This window comes from Anolis sagrei, chromosome 5, assembly GCF_037176765.1.
Source record: "Anolis sagrei isolate rAnoSag1 chromosome 5, rAnoSag1.mat, whole genome shotgun sequence".
NCBI lineage: Eukaryota > Metazoa > Chordata > Lepidosauria > Squamata > Dactyloidae > Anolis > Anolis sagrei.
Genome location: NC_090025.1, coordinates 50,514,887 through 50,535,758, shown reverse-complemented (window position 1 = coordinate 50,535,758; position 20,872 = coordinate 50,514,887). Strand labels below are relative to the sequence as shown.

The 20,872-nt window shown below is 41.2% G+C and overlaps 1 protein-coding gene and 1 long non-coding RNA gene across 2 annotated transcripts; one reads left to right on the top strand and one right to left on the bottom strand.

Moving 5' to 3' along the window:
* The first annotated feature begins 6,665 nt into the window (after window positions 1-6,665).
* Window positions 6,666-7,930, top strand: LOC137097070 (uncharacterized). The gene is made up of 3 exons (XR_010909952.1): window positions 6,666-7,305; window positions 7,430-7,498; window positions 7,607-7,930. It is a non-coding gene; the product is annotated as an uncharacterized lncRNA (long non-coding RNA).
* An 11,370-nt stretch (window positions 7,931-19,300) lies between these two features.
* LOC137097120 (uncharacterized protein F54H12.2-like) lies at window positions 19,301-20,611 on the bottom strand. The gene has a single exon (XM_067468473.1). It carries the CDS (start codon window positions 20,609-20,611, stop codon window positions 19,301-19,303), a length of 1,311 nt encoding a protein of 436 aa, XP_067324574.1.
* Between the last annotated feature and the right edge of the window lie 261 nt (window positions 20,612-20,872).

The window sequence follows — 20,872 nt, the reverse complement described above, 5'->3', positions numbered from 1 at the left end:
AGCTCTCTGCGGAGGTCATCCACCAAGGCGACCAAGGCTGTCTCGGTGCCATGGCCAGGCCTGAAACCAGACTGTGCCTGATCTAGGTAGTTGGTATCGTCTAGGAAGCCCTGGAGCTGCGAGGCGACCACCCGCTCCAGCACCTTACCCAAGAAAGGGAGGTTGGAGACTGGTCTGTAGTTATTCAGCACCGTGGAGTCAAGGGAAGCTTTTTTGAGGAGTGGACGAACCACTGCCTGTTTCAAACCAGATGGAAAAATCCCTTGCTCCAACGATGCATTGACAATCAATACAAACCAGTCAACCAACCCCTCCCTGGCTGATTTAATGAGCCAAGATGGGCATGGGTCTAGAGGTGAGGTGGTCGCCCTCACAGCCCCAAGAACCTCCTCTACGGTTTCAGGAAGAACAAGCCTAAAAGAATCCCACAAAATTGGACAAGCAGGTACCTCCGTCACCTCTTCAGGCACTGCGATGGAATTGGAGTCGAGCTCGAGGCGTATCTGGGCGACTTTATCTGCAAAATGGTGTGCGAAATCGCGACACCGAGCTGCGGGGTCGTCAGGGACCCCCTCCACCGCAGGTGGGTGGAGGAGTTCTCCCACGACCCGAAACAGCTCCGATGATCTATTTGCTGCAGATGCTATACGAGCGGTCGTGAATGACTTCCTGGCCGCCCGTATGGCCACGGAGTATGCCTTAAGAGAGGCTCTAGCCCGTGTTCGATCAGATACATCTCGAGATTTCCTCCATTTGCGCTCTAGCCCCCTTCTCGTGTGCTTCATCACAGCCAGCTCCTCGGTGAACCAAGGAGATGGCCTGTCACGACGCAACGAGATGGGGCGTTCGGGTGCGATCATATCTAACGCCCTGGCCATCTCCCCGTTATAGAGAGTTACCAAGGCGTCGATAGAATCGCCAGGCTCCAAGGCAGGAAGAACCCTAAGATTCCTCAGGAATCCATCCGGATCCATCAGTCTCCTAGGGCGGACCATCTTAATTTGTCCTCCACCCCTGCGGAGGTTTAGGGTCGCAGTAAGTCTAAATGTGATCAGATGATGGTCAGACCATGACACTGGAAGGATGTTTTGATCTTCCACTCTGATCAATTCGTCGTCCGCCACAAAGACAAGGTCGAGAGTGTGCCCAGCTTGATGCGTGGGGCCGGATATTATCTGTGACAGTCCTATGGCCGTCATGGTGGCCATAAAGTCCTGAGCTGCGCCAGATAAAGTGGTCTCGGCGTGGATGTTAAAGTCTCCCAGCACCACCAGGTGCTGGGAGAGCAAAGCCGAATTAGAGACCACCTCCGCTAACTCAGACAGGGAAGCTGCTGGATCTCGGGGTGGACGATACACCAACAGGAACCCCACACTGTCACGGCTCCCCACCTTCAAGTGGACACATTCAAACCCAGAAGCTTGCGGGACAACGCATCTGGTCACGGCGATGGATTGCCGGAAGACCACTGCGACCCCTCCTCCCCGCCCCCCTTGTCTGGCCTGCTGATGCACTCCGAAACCAGGTGGACACAACTGGGTGAGATTTACTCCCCCCAGCTCATCCAGCCAGGTCTCGGTGATGCATGCCAGATCCGCCCTCTCATCCGTGATCAAGTCCTGGATGGCCGCGGTCTTACCATTAACGGATCTGGCATTAATCAGCAGGACCTTAAGGCCAAGGGGGCTGCCATGGAGCCTACCACTACCTACCTTCTCCAGGGTCGCAAGAACTCTGTTGCGCTTCTCCCTGGGATGTTGGTGAACCGCTATTCTCCTCCCCCACTCTCCTGGCACATCATTTCTACATGCTGGGAGAACTGCTCCAAGACTGTAATGAAGGCCGGGTAAGTTTTCTTTACTTTTAATAGGGCTTTGGGGACTTTGGGGGAGGGTCTCCAGATGTTCTGCCGGGCAAGTTCCAGCAGAACATTTGGACACCCACCCCAGAAAGTGCATGCTTTCTGGGGTGCAAGTAGATAGGACCACAGGAACATCCGCGTTTTTAAAACATGAATGATCCTGGGATAAAGGGCTGTCTGGAACCACCCTCAGAAAACCCAGTTCAAAGCAGTTATTGTGGGATTTTCTGCCTTGATATTCTGGGATAAAGGGCTGTGTGGAAGGGCCCTTAGGTTGAGATTTGTGGACATGATGTTCAAAACATCCTTAGGACCACAGTTGGAGAACCACTGGAGTCTAAGCCATAGAGATCACATTATATGGGGAAGAGTCCATTCTGTATCTTTAATTTCTCTTTTAGGATGAAATATCCCACCTTGTGGTATATAGAAATTCTCTCACACAAATGCTTAGCATTTAGCGAGCAGAAATAGGACCAAAAATATTTTTATGCTTCCTAAATGTGTTTCTTTCACTGTCTGAGCTATTAAGGTGCAATGCTCAGCTGCTTGATTCATGGTTTTTAAAAAAATAAAATTGATCTTTTTCTTTCCTTTTTGGCAATAGAGAACAGCTTTGATGTCAGACTCTGCTGTAGTTTCCAAGAGAGTAAGAATGTCGGTGGGAGGATTTACAGCTGTTTGAAGTATTCCTCCACCCCTACAATTGATTTTAATGGAAACAAGTGAAATAATATCCTGTACACATGAACAAGCTGTTCTGTATTGCCTGCCTCTGTGCAGAATGGTGCTTTTTAAAAGAGTAAAATAGGCAGTGATGACATCTCCTTTGGAGGGTCTGCTGAACATTAGAACTTGCTTGAAAAGATGCAAAATTTGCTTTTTCATAAAAAGGCACTCTAAAATGGACAGTGCCTCTGTTTCAGTCTCTCACCATGCATGAGTTTATTGCCTCTCTGTTGTTCTGAAACAAGTCTTCAGTGAGTGGAAGGGCAATTTCTAGGGACCTTGTGTTGGTTAAATATTTCTGCAGGAATACAATTGTGGTTTTAATGTTCAGCGTTCCATTTTAATAGCTCACTGAAATTACTATTAAGCTGCAGCATAGCACATTATATTGCTACAACGCAACTCAAAAGACAATCAAATGTGTAGTCTCTAGAAAGCATTCTATACTTTAATGGATAGCAACAAAGCAAAAGGAAGAAGGAGAGAGAAGGAGACAATCCTTAAAATTACTAGAGATCTTGTCTTATTTGTAAAGAAAAGTTTATTTCCATATGCTCCCAAGCCTGTTCACATAGGCTTCCATCTTTTCATTTATCCTTGTTTTCTGTGCAGGGAAGTTGTGGTCTGTAGCTAAAAGGCTCTAGGGTCATGCTGCGCTCAGGTTAAAGTTCCAACTGGATCACAGATACACATCTTTTTGGAGTACTTGTCTCACATATATCTGTCTAAGACCAGTGTGTGGGAATCTTTTTGGTTTCATCGTGTACAAAAGAACATCACATCCTAAAGCAGAGGCAAGACTTCCTTTTCATTCTAAGTGTGGGCTTGTTTATCCTGCAGTATTAGATAAGACACGGCTTATTCACCAACATCAAGGAGATTTTTGTAATTCTGAACAGTTACTAAGACTTCAAAGAAATAAAAGTGACAGAGATGTAGCTTCAAACCTGGACCGTCTCTGATACTACCCAAAGGCAGTTTTAGATACTGTCAGTGTGCAACACACTTTCCTGCTGAATACAATCAATATTGTATCACTGAATCTTGTAGCAATTATTGTCAGCCATTTCCTCCAGATTCCCCTTCTGAGTGTTCCTACCAAATCTACTAGGGAAGGTGGTGGGACCAAAACAAGGGTATTCTTCAAGGTCTTAGAGGAATATATGGTCCTTTAGATAGCTTGGGCCCAAACCGAGCATGGCTTTAGAAACCATAAAAGCATTCTGAACAAAGTAGTTGTAATAAAGGAGTTGTAGACCCCATTTAGCCAACCCCAGCTGATGGCAGCTCTTTCGGATAGCTAATGTTTCTAAGCACTTTTCTGTATGGAGCATGTTACTATAATCCAAACAGGATATAAGCAAGGTGTGCACCTCAGTGTCCGATGTGGCGTGTTCAGTATATGACAGGAATGCCTTATTATAAGGATTCGTTCTAACTTTCCGAACCCCTCAGATATTTTCAGAAGTACTGACTCTCTAGCTGAGATTGAGATAAAGTTCACCATGCTTCTGTATTCCTTCTTATTCCTAGTAGATAACAACAACAACAACAACAACAACAACAACAACTTTATTCTTATACCCCATCATTATCTCCCCAAAGGGATTCGTGGTGGCTTACATGGGTCAAAATGCTCATAAAACATAAAAGCAAAACAATCAATTAGAGCAAAAATGCAATTAAAATAGAGCATGGTAAAATATAACAATCCAGATAAAAACACAATTAAAAAAACATAAGAATATAGAACAGCAATGTTGAAACTCAAAAAATGCTCGACAAAACCAAAGCCAGTAATACAATAGACATGACCAGGGTATAAAAAGGGCCAGCATGGGATAATGCAAAACAGCATACCATAAAGCCGGGGGATTGGATGAAGTGCAGAGAGCGAAATATTATCAGGTGACCTAGGGACTAAGCATTTGTAACCAGTGCCTAGCCATTCTCAAATGTTAGCTGAAACATTCAGGTTTCCAAATACCTGCAAAAGGAGAACAGTGTGGGGGCTTGTCTAATCTCCCTGGGGAAGGAGTTCCAAAGTTGGGGGGCCACCACTGAGAAGGTCCTCTCCCTCGTCCCCACCAAGCATGCTTGTGATGGTGGTGGAAGCGAGAGGAGGGCCTCCCTGGTAGCTCTTAAAGCCTGCACTGGTTCATAAGGGGAGATGCAGTCACAAAGATAGTCAGGACCCAAACCATTTAGGGCTTTGTCATAACTTGCACTTTGAATTGGGACTGGAAACTTAGCAACAACCAGTGGAGCTGCTTTAATAAGGGCATCATGCGCTCCCTATAATTAGCTCCAGTTAGAAGCCTGGCCATATTGCATTTAGCTCTAGTTAGAAACCTGTATAATTAGCCATAGTGCAATTAGCTCCAGTTAGAAGCCTGTACATACTGCATTGGCTATAGTGCATATAGATTCTCTGCTCTATGGGATGATGTATGGGTCTACATAACATTGATGTCAGGGATGGGCAAAGTGTATGACTGACAGTGAGGAGCCATAGTCTAGAAATATCTGGAAGGCCTTATTTAGCCTGATTCTGATTGACATGAAATTGTTTCAGCAAAAATTATATTTTTTATAAAATATTTTCTCTGTAGTTGGATATAACCACAAAAATATTTTTCATTTGTCTAACTTACATGTACTGTGTCAATATCCCTACAAGGCTAAAATTCTGTACTAATTTGATTTTTAGCCTTATACTATGCATAGTACTTTGGCCACATCATGAGGAGACAGGAAAGCCTAGAGAAGACAATTATGCTGGGGAAAGTGGAAGGAAAAAGGAAGAGGGGCCGACCAAGGGCAAGATGGATGGATAGCATCCTTGAAGTGACTGGACTGACCTTGAAGGGGTTGGGGGTGGTGATGGCCGACAGGGAGCTCTGGCGTGGGCTGGTCCATGAGGTCACGAAGAGTCGGAGATGACTGAACGAATGAACAACAACAACTATGCTTATGCTCCAACCAGAACTGTCATTATTACCAAAACTGCATGGGTATTAACATGGTTTTGCCTGAACTACAAGCATGCTCTGTTGTTTTCATTGCTGCTGGAGCTTTTTTTAGTCACTGGTATTGACAATATTTTAGCTAAACTATTGGGACATGGTCTGGTATGGGAGGAGGTCCATGCAACTCCAGTAATGCCACTGGATTACTGAAATCATTAATGTTCGTATTGGAATATTGTAACATGTTCTACAGGCAGCTGTCTTTGAAAAATAATTTATTTATTTATTTCATTTATTGAACTTCTCCCCTTTTCATGACTAGGCATCTATTTAACAAATAACATAACCAGGCATTTATGAGCACCAAAATTTGCATTATTTCACATAGCAGATGGGCTCTCTTTCACATATAGCACTTAACTCAACCATATGTTAAATAGGCTCATGGATGGAAGATGCATGATCTCATTATTTGAAGCTGTGGATTGGTCAATTTAAATTTACATCTCTGAGAGTGGCCTAGGCTCCTCAGAAATACATTTGAAAAATAGTCATTTGTTTTTGGGAGGCTGACAAAAGAATCAAGATAGGACTAGCTACGTTACAGAGTCTCTCTCAGATGGGGCTCATATGTCGCTCATCTGATCAGAATGTTAATGAAGGTACATCATACAGAGTATATAGCCTAATACTGTTCAATTTTCAGTGGCTATACATTTGTTTCTAGGACTAATTAAAAATCCTGGTTCCCTAAACAGGCTGAAACCAGGATTTCTGAAGGCTCTTCCTATATATGTACCTGCCTATGAGTTCGGATCAGTATCTAAAGTCTGGTTTTACCTCTTATATGATGAAGCGCAATGGTTGGGCATTAGAGTCAGAGCCTTTATAGGCTGGCACCTAAAATGTTGAGTACGGTACTTTATTTTGAGAGGTCCCTTTCACTGTGTTGCTGCCTATTTTCAACACACAATATAGATATATAGAGTAGCTTGGCAGGCAAACTTTAATTGATTTCAACTTCACTTTTCCATTACAGTTTTATGACTGTGGTTGCCTCACTGATTTTAACCTTGCTGTTGCCAGGTTGAAGGTCAGTAGTAAAAGGTGGCACCTCTCGTCAAACTCAAATTTGACAGGTACCACGCCCACTTTTGGGGAAGGCCCCTCCCACGCCCCGCCCACTCAATGCCCGGAAGTCCCGCCTGCCCTAAACAGGAAATGGATGCCTGAGAGTCCCTCCCACGGGCTGAAACCCCACCCCAGTGTCCGCCCCACCCCGCCCAACCCATTTGTGTGGAACATAGCATGGATAGACCTATCCCCAAGGAATGGCATGTGGAAATGAACAGCCTGAGCCCCTAGCGGCCCCTTTCTAAGATGCCATCACGTGTTGCGTTGTAACCAATAGGGAATGGTTTAGGCTCATAAGGTGACCATGTGATAGTGGGGCCCAATAGGCGTTGTTTTTAGGGGTTAAATAACCATAGTAGAGTTTTAGGGAGCCTGCTCTGACTATTTTGCAGAACAACACATAATATGGAATCGCCCGCTGGCCCTTCATCTATGGACTTGCCTGATTCAACAGTGGATGATGATCTATGTAGGAAAAGGTACATCAGCTCATCTGAGGATGATGAGGAAGAAGGGGATGAAGCTAAAAGATCTCGGGAGGAAGAACGTGTAGTTCATGAATCTGTGAACAGTCTGTTGGATATGCTTTCAACACCAGCATACGTTGAGCAGGTAATACTTATAAGCTATTATTATGATCCACCTTAGGTTGAAAAGGGATGGTGGGGATGTTTCAAAAGGATGAAGTTGTATAACCTGTAAATTACTAACACTCTGATCTTTTAAAACATTTTAGGGGGCTGCTGAAAATCCGCCTATCTCTGCTCTCTGGAAGCTCTGCTGTGTTGCACCAGGCCAGCTACAAGTAAGTTTGAAAAGGGAACGTTGGTGTTTGTGTGTGTGTGTGTGTGTGTGTGTGTGTTGGGATAATGATCATTGTATGTGTTTTAACATGATTATTTTGTTTTTATAGGAGACCCCTGAAATGGCAGCTATTCAGCGCCCAGGACACGAGGTCGTGTCAAGCATACTTGGGTTGGAAAGGGGTATTCAACCAACAGATGAAATCCAGAAACCAGACATGTACGCATTTGCTAAAGGGGTCATTTATTCTATTTTAGAATATTGTTTGGATTCTGAATTATTTGAATGTTGTGAGGGCTGTAAAATTGAGGCGGGCGGACAGATGTCGCATGACTGTGTGTCATGGAATATAACATTCTTTAATAAGAAGCTAAGAGATATATGTGACAATGTTTGCTTTAAAAGTCTGCTCCATATGTATATATTATTTAGTTATTCCCAAAAATGTCTTTCTCTGACTAATGAAACAGTAGATTTTATCCTGAATTTGGTAATATCGTTAAGGAGTAATGATTCTCCACATGATTTTTTATATTCAGAATTGAAAAGATGTAATGAGAACTTGCTTAAAAAGATGAAACGCATTTTGCAAAAAAGAAAATACACGGATTTTGTGAAATCACCTGGGGGTATTATTGTCCGTTTTAAAAAGGATGTGAAATAAAATGATTTAAAACAGTATGCCATTTATGCCTTTTATCCTCATTTAACATTTAAGAAATAATTTGAAAGAAAATCACATTTGAAAATCAGGCCTTCTGATACATTCCTTTACTAAGGGGGGGGGGGGGGGCATGGTAAATACACTGTGCAGGAGCTAACTATCACCCCATCTGCTAAAACAGAGCTCCAGTGGCCTGGTTTCTAAGGCCTGTTTTCTTCAATGGCCTGCTATCTATCACCCCATCTGCTAAAACAGAGCTCCAGTGGCCTGGTTTCTAAGGCCTGTTTTCTTCAAAGGCCTACTATCTATCACCCCATCTGCTCATGCTCAGCTAAAAACAGTCTCCTCCACAAACAGAATACCATTTAACATTTATGAAATAATTTGAAAGAAAATCACATTGAAAATCAGGCCTTCTATCTGCTAAAATACAACAGAATGCCACATTCCTTTACTAAGGGGGGGGGGGGTGCATGGCAAAATACACTGTGCAGGAGCTAACTATCACCCCATCTGCTAAAACAGAGCTCCAGTGGGGCTGGTTTCTAAGGTCTGTTTCCTTCAAAGGCCTGCTATCTATCATCCCATCTGCTAAAACAGAGCTCCAGTGGCCTGGTTTCTTCAATGGCCTGTTTTCTTCAAAGGGGGTGCTATCTATGAACCAACTGCTATACTAGGCCTTCAAAGGATGTCTCAAACTTTTACCATTAATCCACATGCTAGATGTTATCTTGTAAATCACATGTTATCTAATAAAACACATATAGCATCTAACTGTAATATTACTACACCTCAAAAGGGTTGTGTTTAGGGCACCAACCAATGAACTTTCTCAGTTTCAAAATGGGGAGAGCTAGCCCCCCAAAAGAAAAGTGCCCGCCCACAGGCTAAAATGTATAAAAAGCTTCTTAAAATTCAATTCTCTCCTTCCATTTTCTGACGCACCTCTACACGTTTGATTGGTGAGTGCTACCAGCCCTTCCTTCTCTCTACCTCTCTCTCTCTCTCTCTACCACTCTCTCTCTCTCTCTCTCTCTCTCTCTCACTCTCTCACTCACACACTCTCTTTCTGGGGTCTAGAAAAGCCATGAAAATAATACCATGTGTATCTGATCAGCGGATTAGCAAATCACTGTGAAAGTAACTAGCTGCTAACGTGTCGTTATCTCTTAACAATGAGAAAAAGCCTTGAATATGCATTGTGCAGGGGATAGTAATTGAGTATTCTAACTTTTCAACCATGCAAAGGGTTAGCAAGGGGAAGGAGGAGAGGTTGGCTTAGAGCAGCTTTTATAACTGCACCCCTTTTCATTTGTTTTAAATGTTTTATATAAATAATACAAAATATCAGCAATATTATGTGTATATACAACATATTGATTATTAACTGACATAATATATTATCAATACATATTACTATGCTGCCAAATATATATATATATATATATATATATATATATATATATATATAACATTATTAGTATTATATTATTAGCGTTGAACAATATTAACATATTTTACGTTCTTGTACTAAGACATGTTGTCACAATATTCAAGCAAAGCATTATATTAACACTGTTGTTCAATATTAAATGTATATACAATATATTAGATGGAATCTCCTTTCTTGTAGTTTGAAGCCCCTTGCTCCATTGCGTCCTAGTCTCCAGGGAAGCAGAAAACAAGCTTGCTCGCTCCTCCCTGTGGCTTCCTCTCACATATTTATACATAGCGATCAAATAGCCTTCTCTTCTTCTTCTGCTTAAACATGCTGTAACTCTCACACACTCTCTTTCTGGGGTCTAGAAAAGCCATGAAAATAATACCATGTATATTTGATCAGCGGATTAGCAAATCACTGTGAAAGTAACTAGCTGCTAACGTGTCGTTATCTCTTAACAATGAGAAAAAGCTTTGAATATGCATTGTGCAGGGGATAGTAATTGAGTATTCTAACTTTTCAACCATGCATAGGTTAGCAAGGGGAAGGAGGAGAGGTTGGCTTAGAGCAGCTTTTATAACTGCACCCCTTTTCATTTGTTTTAAATGTTTTATATAAATAATACAAAATATCAGCAATATTATGTGTATATACAACATATTGATTATTAACTGACATAATATATTATCAATACATATTACTATGCTGCCAAATATATATATATATATATATATATATATATATATATATAACATTATTAGTATTATATTATTAGCGTTGAACAATATTAACATATTTTACGTTCTTGTACTAAGACATGTTGTCACAATATTCAAGCAAAGCATTATATTAACACTGTTGTTCAATATTAAATGTATATACAATATATTAGATGGAATCTCCTTTCTTGTAGTTTGAAGCCCCTTGCTCCATTGCGTCCTAGTCTCCAGGGAAGCAGAAAACAAGCTTGCTCGCTCCTCCCTGTGGCTTCCTCTCACATATTTATACATAGCGATCAAATAGCCTTCTCTTCTTCTTCTGCTTAAACATGCTGTAACTCTCACACACTCTCTTTCTGGGGTCTAGAAAAGCCATGAAAATAATACCATGTGTATTTGATCAGCGGATTAGCAAATCACTGTGAAAGTAACTAGCTGCTAACGTGTCGTTATCTCTTAACAATGAGAAAAAGCCTTGAATATGCATTGTGCAGGGGATAGTAATTGAGTATTCTAACTTTTCAACCATGCATAGGTTAGCAAGGGGAAGGAGGAGAGGTTGGCTTAGAGCAGCTTTTATAACTGCACCCCTTTTCATTTGTTTTAAATGTTTTATATAAATAATACAAAATATCAGCAATATTATGTGTATATACAACATATTGATTATTAACTGACATAATATATTATCAATACATATTACTATGCTGCCAAATATATATATATATATATATATATATATATATATAACATTATTAGTATTATATTATTAGCGTTGAACAATATTAACATATTTTACGTTCTTGTACTAAGACATGTTGTCACAATATTCAAGCAAAGCATTATATTAACACTGTTGTTCAATATTAAATGTATATACAATATATTAGATGGAATCTCCTTTCTTGTAGTTTGAAGCCCCTTGCTCCATTGCGTCCTAGTCTCCAGGGAAGCAGAAAACAAGCTTGCTCGCTCCTCCCTGTGGCTTCCTCTCACATATTTATACATAGCGATCAAATAGCCTTCTCTTCTTCTTCTGCTTAAACATGCTGTAACTCTCACACACTCTCTTTCTGGGGTCTAGAAAAGCCATGAAAATAATACCATGTGTATTTGATCAGCGGATTAGCAAATCACTGTGAAAGTAACTAGCTGCTAACGTGTCGTTATCTCTTAACAATGAGAAAAAGCCTTGAATATGCATTGTGCAGGGGATAGTAATTGAGTATTCTAACTTTTCAACCAAGCATAGGTTAGCAAGGGGAAGGAGGAGAGGTTGGCTTAGAGCAGCTTTTATAACTGCACCCCTTTTCTTTTCATTATTATATGTGTGTCTTTTTCAATTGTTTATTAATATTATATAATAATAATGAGACCTAGGCCTTCGTTCTATTTTAATGCGGTTTTAACTATGCACAACCTGTTTTAACCATCATCTTCTCCCCTTCTTGCCCAACCTAGATACAATACATCAATTCCTCTAGAAATGAGACATGTATACACTGCCGCTATTATCCACCCTTCACCATACGATGATTCAAATATGGCTCTACATGATGTTTTAGCGGATAGTGAAATTATAACTGCTGAAGAGCCAGATCCACAACTGATAGGAGGTTTGTTCTTATACCCTGAAATAATATATAATATTAATAATAATAATAAAATGAATGCACAATGAGTGTGTCTGTGTGTTTTCTGAAATACATGTCTATTTTCAGAAGGTGGAGTATTTTCTGATTTCGTTGATGACGCCTCTGCCGCCGCTGCAGCTGCTGCTGTCCAAAAGGCTGATACCAATGATTCTATAAATACAGGTAATGCTAACCCACGGCTTATAAACGGACCATTGTGTATCAAAAACACAACATAAAATACTATTTAAAATACTAAATAAATTTTAATCAAAGCAATAACAGTCTCAACCCTATGAAATAATGAACTTACAGAAATCAATAGAACAACCCTATAAATAAATAAAATAACCATTCATAAGGAAGTTTTTAGGACAAGCTAACCATGTGGTTGTAATTGTATTTTCTAGATATTCATTCTGACAACCCTGTCACATCCATTCCGTCAACTTCAAAAAATCAAGGTAATGAGGTGTTTGTCTCTCCTACAGAATGTCTTGCTACACATATGAGAAATAGTTATTCATGTATTGATATTTTATTTGTTACTTTTAGGAAAAGGGATGAAACGTGGCAGACCAGAGACTCAGAAAGCAACTAAACCCCGCAAAAAGCAAAAAGACGACGCTGGCGTTAAAGATGCCCAAGGCCAAACCCCCCAAAAAAGAAAATTTACTACATTGAATGAATGTTATGATGAACTTAATAGATTGACAGCGGAAGTGGTCCACAATCATAAACGGATTGTGGCTTGTAAGGAGAGAAATGCTCAAATAATGGACCGTGATTTACAAAAAATTTATTCGGCAATTAAAGCACTAGAAAAATATCGGATGCTTACAAAGTCAGCTTACTATCAGAGGGGTGGGGGTATGAACAGTAGGGGGAAAAGAAAGCAAAAGAAGCCCTGTCCTGGAGATCTGTACTGGAAAAGAAGACGTAAATTGATAAAAAAGGCGAGACAAACTCTTGCAAGATCCAAAAGTAAGAAAAAACATAAAAGAGCATGCCCCTTAATGAGGTCAGACGCGGCTTCTCCTTCCAGTACAGACACACATTCTCCAGAGCACCATCACTTAGGAGCTGCATCTAATGTTGGTGATCAAATCCAGCAGGAAGCCCACAATGCTGTTGAGGTTAATGGTTCACACCCAGTGTTTGCTGAATGCGTGCGCTCATGGCGGCATCCAATTCCTGATTTCAGCACATGGCGATTCGTTGAGGTATACCGTTTCAGAAATTTAGAAATGATTAGGTCATACGCAGAGATTGTAACGGCATTATACATGGCGATACAGGGCATATTAGACCGGATGGGCTCTAGAATCGAACCTGATGATTTTGTTCAGGTGAGACTAGAAGCCTCAGGATTACGAAATCCACTCTTTTCTTTTAAAAGAAGCAGGGAACTATTTAATGCTGATGAGTTCCTATCAAACCTTAGCCGCCTCTTACAAAGCAGTATGGAAATATGTGCGCACGGAGATTTTGAGTTCGTGGTTACTATAACAAAACCACTACGGGGGGGAGCACATCGAAAACTGGGGTCAATCCCTGCGAGTGAAATAATAGCCCGAAAAAGACAATATTTGATAGATTTGAATTATTCAGGAAGCAATCTATGCTTTGGTGGAGCTTTATTCGGGGTTATGAGTTTACAGAAGCCCACAGATTCCGAAATGTTGACAGCTGGTCAAAAACTGCATATGGAGCTTGGTTGGTCTGATAAAAAAAAGGTAACCCTTAAGGACATTTCTATAGTCGAACAGCATTTAAGAGTCAACATCGATGTAGCCTATTACTCAAAAAAGTCAGGATGGTGTGTTTTTAAAACAGAAGGACCCATTTATCCCAAAGCCTATACATTACTATTACACGAAGAACATTTCTACGGGGTCCTGAATGTAAAAGCTCTTTTTGGTATGCGTAACTACTGTCAATTTTGTCGCAAACTCTACAATCATGACAGACACAGCTGTCTGTTTTATTGTAGAATGTGTATGAGAAAGGACTGCTCTAACGTAGTTGATGAGCAGGTTCGTTGTCTGAGATGTAAATTTCATTGTAGGTCAAACGCTTGCTTAAAATTACATCAACAACTGTTCTTAGAGAAGAAAGTCAAATGTCCAGCGAGGAGGTATTGTACAAAGTGTTGTCATTATCAGGATGCAGATCATGATGATGAAAGATGCAAGGGTAGACAGTGCATGGTTTGTTGGGGGTACATTGTTGAAGATGAAGACCACGTGTGTTACATGCAAACACTTAATCGGCCAAAGCTTTCTGTGAAATACTTGTTTTATGACTTTGAATCACAACAAGAATCGGGGGTTCATAAGCCAGTGTATTGTTTTATAAAAGCTTTTCCAGGGGAAACAGTGGAGTGTTTTAAACCAGATTACGTGGAAGAGGATAGCGGGTCTGAGGATAGTGATGATGAAATAGTGGGGGGTGTGGCCCCGTGGAAGTTTGCAGGTAAAACATGGGAATTTAGGGGTGAAAACTGTGTTGAACAGTTTATTAAGACGTTTACAAAAGATGGCGCCTTCAAAGATTCAACATTCATAGCCCACAATTCAAAGGGATATGACTGTTACTTTATACTCAATCAGTTAGTGAAGGAGAAACTGGATGTTAAAATTATAGCACAAGGTGGTAAGTTAATCTGTGTTACAATTGTAGCGTTAGGCATAAAATTCATTGACTCACTCAGTCACCTTCCCATGGCACTCTCTAAATTACCAAAAGCTTTAGGGTTCGATGAGGTGAAAGGCTATTTTCCACATTATTTCAACACAGCTGAGAATTGGAATTATGTTGGGCCTTTGCCGCTGCCCAAATACTATGGTGTAGAATACATGATGCCTGCTGAAAAGACAGCCTTTACCAAGTGGTATGAAGAGAACCGCTCAAAAACCTTCGATATGCAAAAAGAGTTAGCATACTACTGTCAGAAGGATGTAGAGATTTTGGTGAAGGCCTGTACCAAGTACAGACACGAAATAGTTCAACTCACAACGGCGATCAGGAAAGTTCTCGTAGGCAAGAAAAAAGAAAAAGTCATAAAATACAGAGCGGCTATAGATCCGTTACAATATCCGACCATTGCAGGTGTAGCTCTAGCAATGTACAGGTTCAAATTTCTTAGGAAGGATACTATAGCTATCCCAAGTTGTAATGATTATCATAATCAGTACAAGCGATTCTCATCGGCGTCTATACAGTGGCTCTCTTTTGTTAGTCATAAGGAAAAGGTTGAAATACGCCATGCTCTGAATGGCGGGGAGGTTAAAGTTGGCGATTATTTTCTAGACGGTTATGCAGTTGTGGGTGAAAGGGAAATTGCCTATGAATTTCTGGGTTGTTTTTTTCATGGATGTGTCCAATGTTATTCTCCAGAGGAGGTCAATACCCTGGTGGGGAAAAGTTATGAGTTTCTTTTTAATGCGACACAGAAAAGGAATGCAGACCTCCAACGCTTAGGGTTCGAAGTGTGCGCCATTTGGGAGCATGAGTGGAGACATATGGTAAAAACAGATTTGGAAGTCCAGGCTTATCTTGCAAACGCCAAATTTCCAGATCCGCTAAAACCTCGCGATGCGCTTTTTGGCGGTCGCACAAATGCTGTATGTCTCTATTATAAACCTAAAGATGGGGAAGCTGTGAAATATTATGACTTTACCAGTCTGTATCCCTATGTCAACAAAACAAAAGAGTATCCCTTGGGGCATCCTAAAATCATCTACAAGGATTTTAAGCCCCTTTCAAATTATTTCGGACTGGTAAAAGCCAAGGTTTTTCCCCCTAGAAATCTCTATTTCCCAGTTTTGCCTTCCAGAATCTCTGGAAAACTCATGTTCGTCCTGTGCTCAAGCTGTGCAGAAACCCAACATCAGGAGCCTTGCGACCACACAGATGAGGAGAGAGCGTTATCAGGTACATGGTGTACAGTTGAGTTGAACGTAGCTATAGCAAAGGGTTATAGAGTTGTCGAGATTTTTGAGGTCTGGCATTTTGAGCATCGTTCTGCAGATCTGTTTTCGGAGTATATAAAATTGCATCTTCGTCAAAAGCAGGAGGCTTCTGGTTACCCTCAATGGTGTGTAAGTAAGCAAGATAAATCTAAGTATATAAGGGATTATCGTGCACGGGAGGGCGTGCGTTTACGTAGAAAGGAAATTGCGGTGAATCCTGCAAAGCGTCAAATTGCCAAATTGTTTTTAAATTCCTTGTGGGGAAAGTTTGGGCAGAGAACAAATTTAGCAGTCACAGAAGTGCTGAGAGATCCGGAGGATTTCTTTCAAATTCTATTTTCTGATGCCTATAAGGTGTCCATGTGTGAGTTTCTGGATGAAGAGGCTGTCTGTCTCTCGTGGAAATATTCCGACGACCGTGTGACAACCTCTGGGAGAAAAAATGAATTCATAGCATGTTTTACCACGGCATATGCAAGGCTTGAACTCTACAATTTGTTAGATAGGTTAGGCAGACGTGTTTTGTATCATGACACAGACAGTGTCATTTTTGTAAGTAAGGAAGGTGAATGGGAACCACCTCTAGGGGATTATTTAGGGGACCTCACAAGTGAAATTCCGCCAGATCAGACTATTACAGAGTTTGTCAGCATTGGTCCGAAATCCTATGGCTATAAATTGTCTGATGGTACAGCTTGTATGAAGGTAAAGGGGATCACCCTGAATAGCGCGAACTGAGAGAAAATTAATTTTACTAGTCTTAAAGACCTGGCATTTGATTACGTCTCAGACAAGAAAGATGGACAGCCTCGTGAAATTGTGATACATCAGCCAGGTATTGTTCGAAATAAGCGCCAGTGGACGCTTCACACGAAAACTCTCAAAAAAACTCAGAAGGTTGTATTTGATAAAAGAGTGATTAAGGAAGGGTTTACAACGCTCCCTTATGGATACTGAATTGGAGACACGTTGGCAGCACCCCTTCTCTGCAATTCTCGCTGGTCCTAGCGGATGTGGCAAAACGTATTTTATAAAAAATATGTTGGATCATGCTGAAAATGTGTTCTCTGTACTACCGCAAAATATTGTGTGGTTTTACAATTGTTGGCAGCCCTTGTACAATGAACTCCAGTGTAAATACGTCTTTATTCAGTTTGTGCAGGGATTACCTGAAAAATTTGATGATGATGAATTGTTACCAACCAATAAAGTCAATTTTATCATTATCGATGATTTGATGCAGTCTGCTTGCAATAGCATTGGTTTGGAAATGTGTTTTACACAGTATGTCCACCATCGGAATATAAGTGTTTTCCTCATCACACAAAATATTTTTTGCAAAGGTAAAAGCAACAGAACCATCAGCCTTAATGCAAAATATATGGTGCTATTTAAAAACCCAAGGGATAAACTACAGATAGCAACCCTGGCCCGTCAGATGTACCCGGGAAACACACGTTTTTTCATGGAATCTTTTTCTGATGCAACAAGCAAACCTCACGGTTATTTAGTGGTAGATTTGCATGGTACTACACCAGAAGCGTACAGATTAAGAACCGGAATCTTTCCGCCAGATTGGCCTGTGGTATATTTGATGAAGAAAAAACCACAGAATCACAAACGGTCTTTGTTTTAAACAACATAGGACCAACAGCCATCTGCTCCTCCACCGGCGCATCATGTCCACCCGTGTAAAGAGAAACCTGGAACTATTAAAACTGCTTATTAAGGTACCCCCACGTCAGAGAAAAGCCATATTGTGCACGGGCTCCAACGATTTAATTGCTACTCTCTCAGAAATAGCCCTCAATACTTTAAAAGGAAACATCCCTCTGGCGCCGCATCAGCTACGAACGTTGAGAAAAAGACGCCGACTTATTAGAATTCTGGGAAACAGCAAAGTGTCTCTTCAGAAAAAGAAGGCTCTTGTGAAACAGTCTGGAGGGTTTTTGGGCCCACTGCTAAGTTTTGCGGTTCCCCTGTTAACCGGGCTTTTAACAAACCAGTGATGGAACACGCTGAAAAAATGTATTTGGTCCCCAGCCGTCAGCTGGATCAATTAAGAACCCCACTTCCAAAGGATGAAAACATACGAACTACAGCTATCTCATCCTTAGATAGAGAAATGCAGGGGATTCTACACCGGACTGATTTATCCGAACATGAAAAAGCACGACTCTACAATACCTTACTTCAAAAATATTTAACCCATGTAAAACAGAGGGATGCTGAGAAACAAAATTTAAACCTGTTTCTACCTGAACCAACTGCTGAAGAAACAACAGACCCCTTTGCTGACAACGTGTTTCGTGAAGTGGTAGACAGCCTGCCTGTTAGATACAAGAGTCACGCAAGATTAATACTCAACAAATTAACCCTAAACAGGAATATTTCTACATGGGATGATAAAGGATCCTTCGTGTATAAAGGAGAAGTCATTCCTGGATCTAACATCTTGGACTTAGTCAAAGCTGCAACTCAAGCTAATGCGGTTTCTGTTACACGTCTCCCTAAAGGGTGGGATGTTTTTATGAAAGCCTTGGCTGAAATAAACACCCCGTCTTCCGTGATAGGTAATACGTCCAATCGCCAACTCCTGGATTATTTAAAAAACCCAACAGCTTCACCCCCAACTCAAAGACGCAAATCTTCTAGGGAGCATCGGCAAGCTAGCTCTCCTACCTGGATTAGCTTATAATAATTTTATTTTCACCAAATAAAATACTTCTTTTCTTAAATTCTGTTTTATTGTCATTGTCTGTTCTTTTAAAAAGAGAAAATAGTGACACAGATCATATTCCAAAAGCACCCTCTAGGAGGGTCTGTTTATTAAAAGACGTTTATGAAATGCACTACAGGACATACAATGTTGCATCGTTTGAAACATATCTGAGGAACGGGTCCTTGTGTTCATTTTCTTCACAAAACGCATAACCATTTTGTCATTTTTATCCAAATCGTCGGAATATAACGCGCTAATATTTTTAAAGGATACCCCCATACATCTTTGATGAATGAAAAAAATGCAGTGATGTCCACAAACAACCGAGTCTGAGGCCTGTACAGGTTTGCATTGAAACACAGTTTTGCCAGCATTTCTTCTTAAAAAGTTCACAATGGCTTTGGGAAACAAAGCATAGTCAGGAGGGTGACCATATGAGTCAAAAAATTCGGCTGTCCTTTCATTCGGTAGGTAAACAGCTAACCAGTGTTCTCCTGGAAGGTTATGGGGGTGAGTATTGATAATCAGCGCCACTGGTCTTTGCTGGATGTGCTTTCTTGGAAGTTTGTCACAGGGTAACACCCCATAGAAAGTGTTCTGTGTATAGGGGTTTGAGCTTAGTAGTCGAGTTAACTGCAGGCTATCCATTTCACATATAATCAAACAAGACGTTTCTCCTGTGATTTATTTCTATCACGTTGTCAAAAACGCCGTAAACCACCATATTGACGGTTGTTGGCAGAGGCTTGGCAAAACGCAGCTCTGCCCTCAGGTTTCCAGTTTTAATCAGCGAGTAATGGTCTGCACATTCTTGATCCGGAGTCAGGTCAAATGCAAAGAGTGTGTAGCCTTTTGCATACTCCTCACGGTTAATTAAAAGTGCGCTGTCTCTCATGTGTTTGCCAGCGGTCTGGACTAAACTCATATATTCTCTCACACAATTATCCTCTTCAAAATTGGGTTGAAATGGTTTCATAGGATACTGCTCACCATCCAAGTAGAGTGCTGCAAAATTGATGTCATAATGCTTAAAGTTGAAAGGGTTTTTAGTGTATGACCCGCTGAAAGCATCGTTATCGACGAGTGCTAGCACCACCTGTTTAGGAAGTTGTCCCAAAAACAGGTTCTCTTGATTGGAGACACGGCTCCCTACCGGTATGCTGAATACTTTCATGCTTACACGGTCCACTGGGTATTTGGCATTAGATGTCAGGAGGGCTTCAGCGTGTCCTAGGCGAACGCCTGGTGTTAATTTCACTTTTTTGACAAAGAGGGAAGCTGATAAAATCTGTAATTTGTAATGCCTGTTTGCATCGTTGCTCATTAAGCAGAAGGCGTCTTTATTGCGGGTGAGTTTAATTTTCACATCAACACCGTTCAGCAGCAGTTTTTCTTGGAAAAACAAGTCAGCATGGAGATGTCCCATCAAGTCTATTTTTTTACTACCAGCTCCCAGGAATGCTCTTTTGCTAAAACCTTTATTTGCCCCATCCAGAGCCGTAATCTCGTGTTCCCCTGCATTGTCTTTATAAAAAGCCCCAGCCGTAAATTGCGTGGCTAGTGTGTCTTCGCAATAGTTCAGCACGGATTCAATGTATGCTCTGTAAGGATAGCAGTTGTTACTTTGGCTGATGAGTCGGTCCCCTAAAGTCACATCTAACTGGCTGAAAATGGAGGCTATCGGGTAATTCACGAGACCTACCGCAGCCCCGTTAGCCAGGTTTGATCCGTCTTCATTCACCACTTTGCACGTCAAATATAAAAGCGTGTTGTTGAGATCCATATAGTCTTCGCCATTTCCGGCTATAAAAAAGTCCAAGGGTGAGGATTCTGTGAGAGCGGTTAATGGTGGAACTTCAATATAAAGGCTTCTCTCAATACTAGTTTGTGTAGGCCCAATGTGAAACAAATCAAGTTCGGATTTGGTGCACTCTTCAGAACAACCGTGAATAAAAGCCATGCTGCCGTTTTAGAATATATCGTTCGTAGACTGTGTCCTCCTCCTCTTTCTACCTCCTCGACGCTTCTGGGGTTTCTTTCTACGTTGCACTTTCCTTTTAATGGGTTGAGGCGGACCTTTCAATCTCAGTTGCGATGCTTTTCTTTTTAACCCTCTTCTCCTTCTAATATACATAAGTCCCGATCCCTCTTGAGGGTTTGCCGGTCTTGTTCTGTTTAGAACAGCCTGGGTGATATGACCGACCATGTCGTTGGCTATATT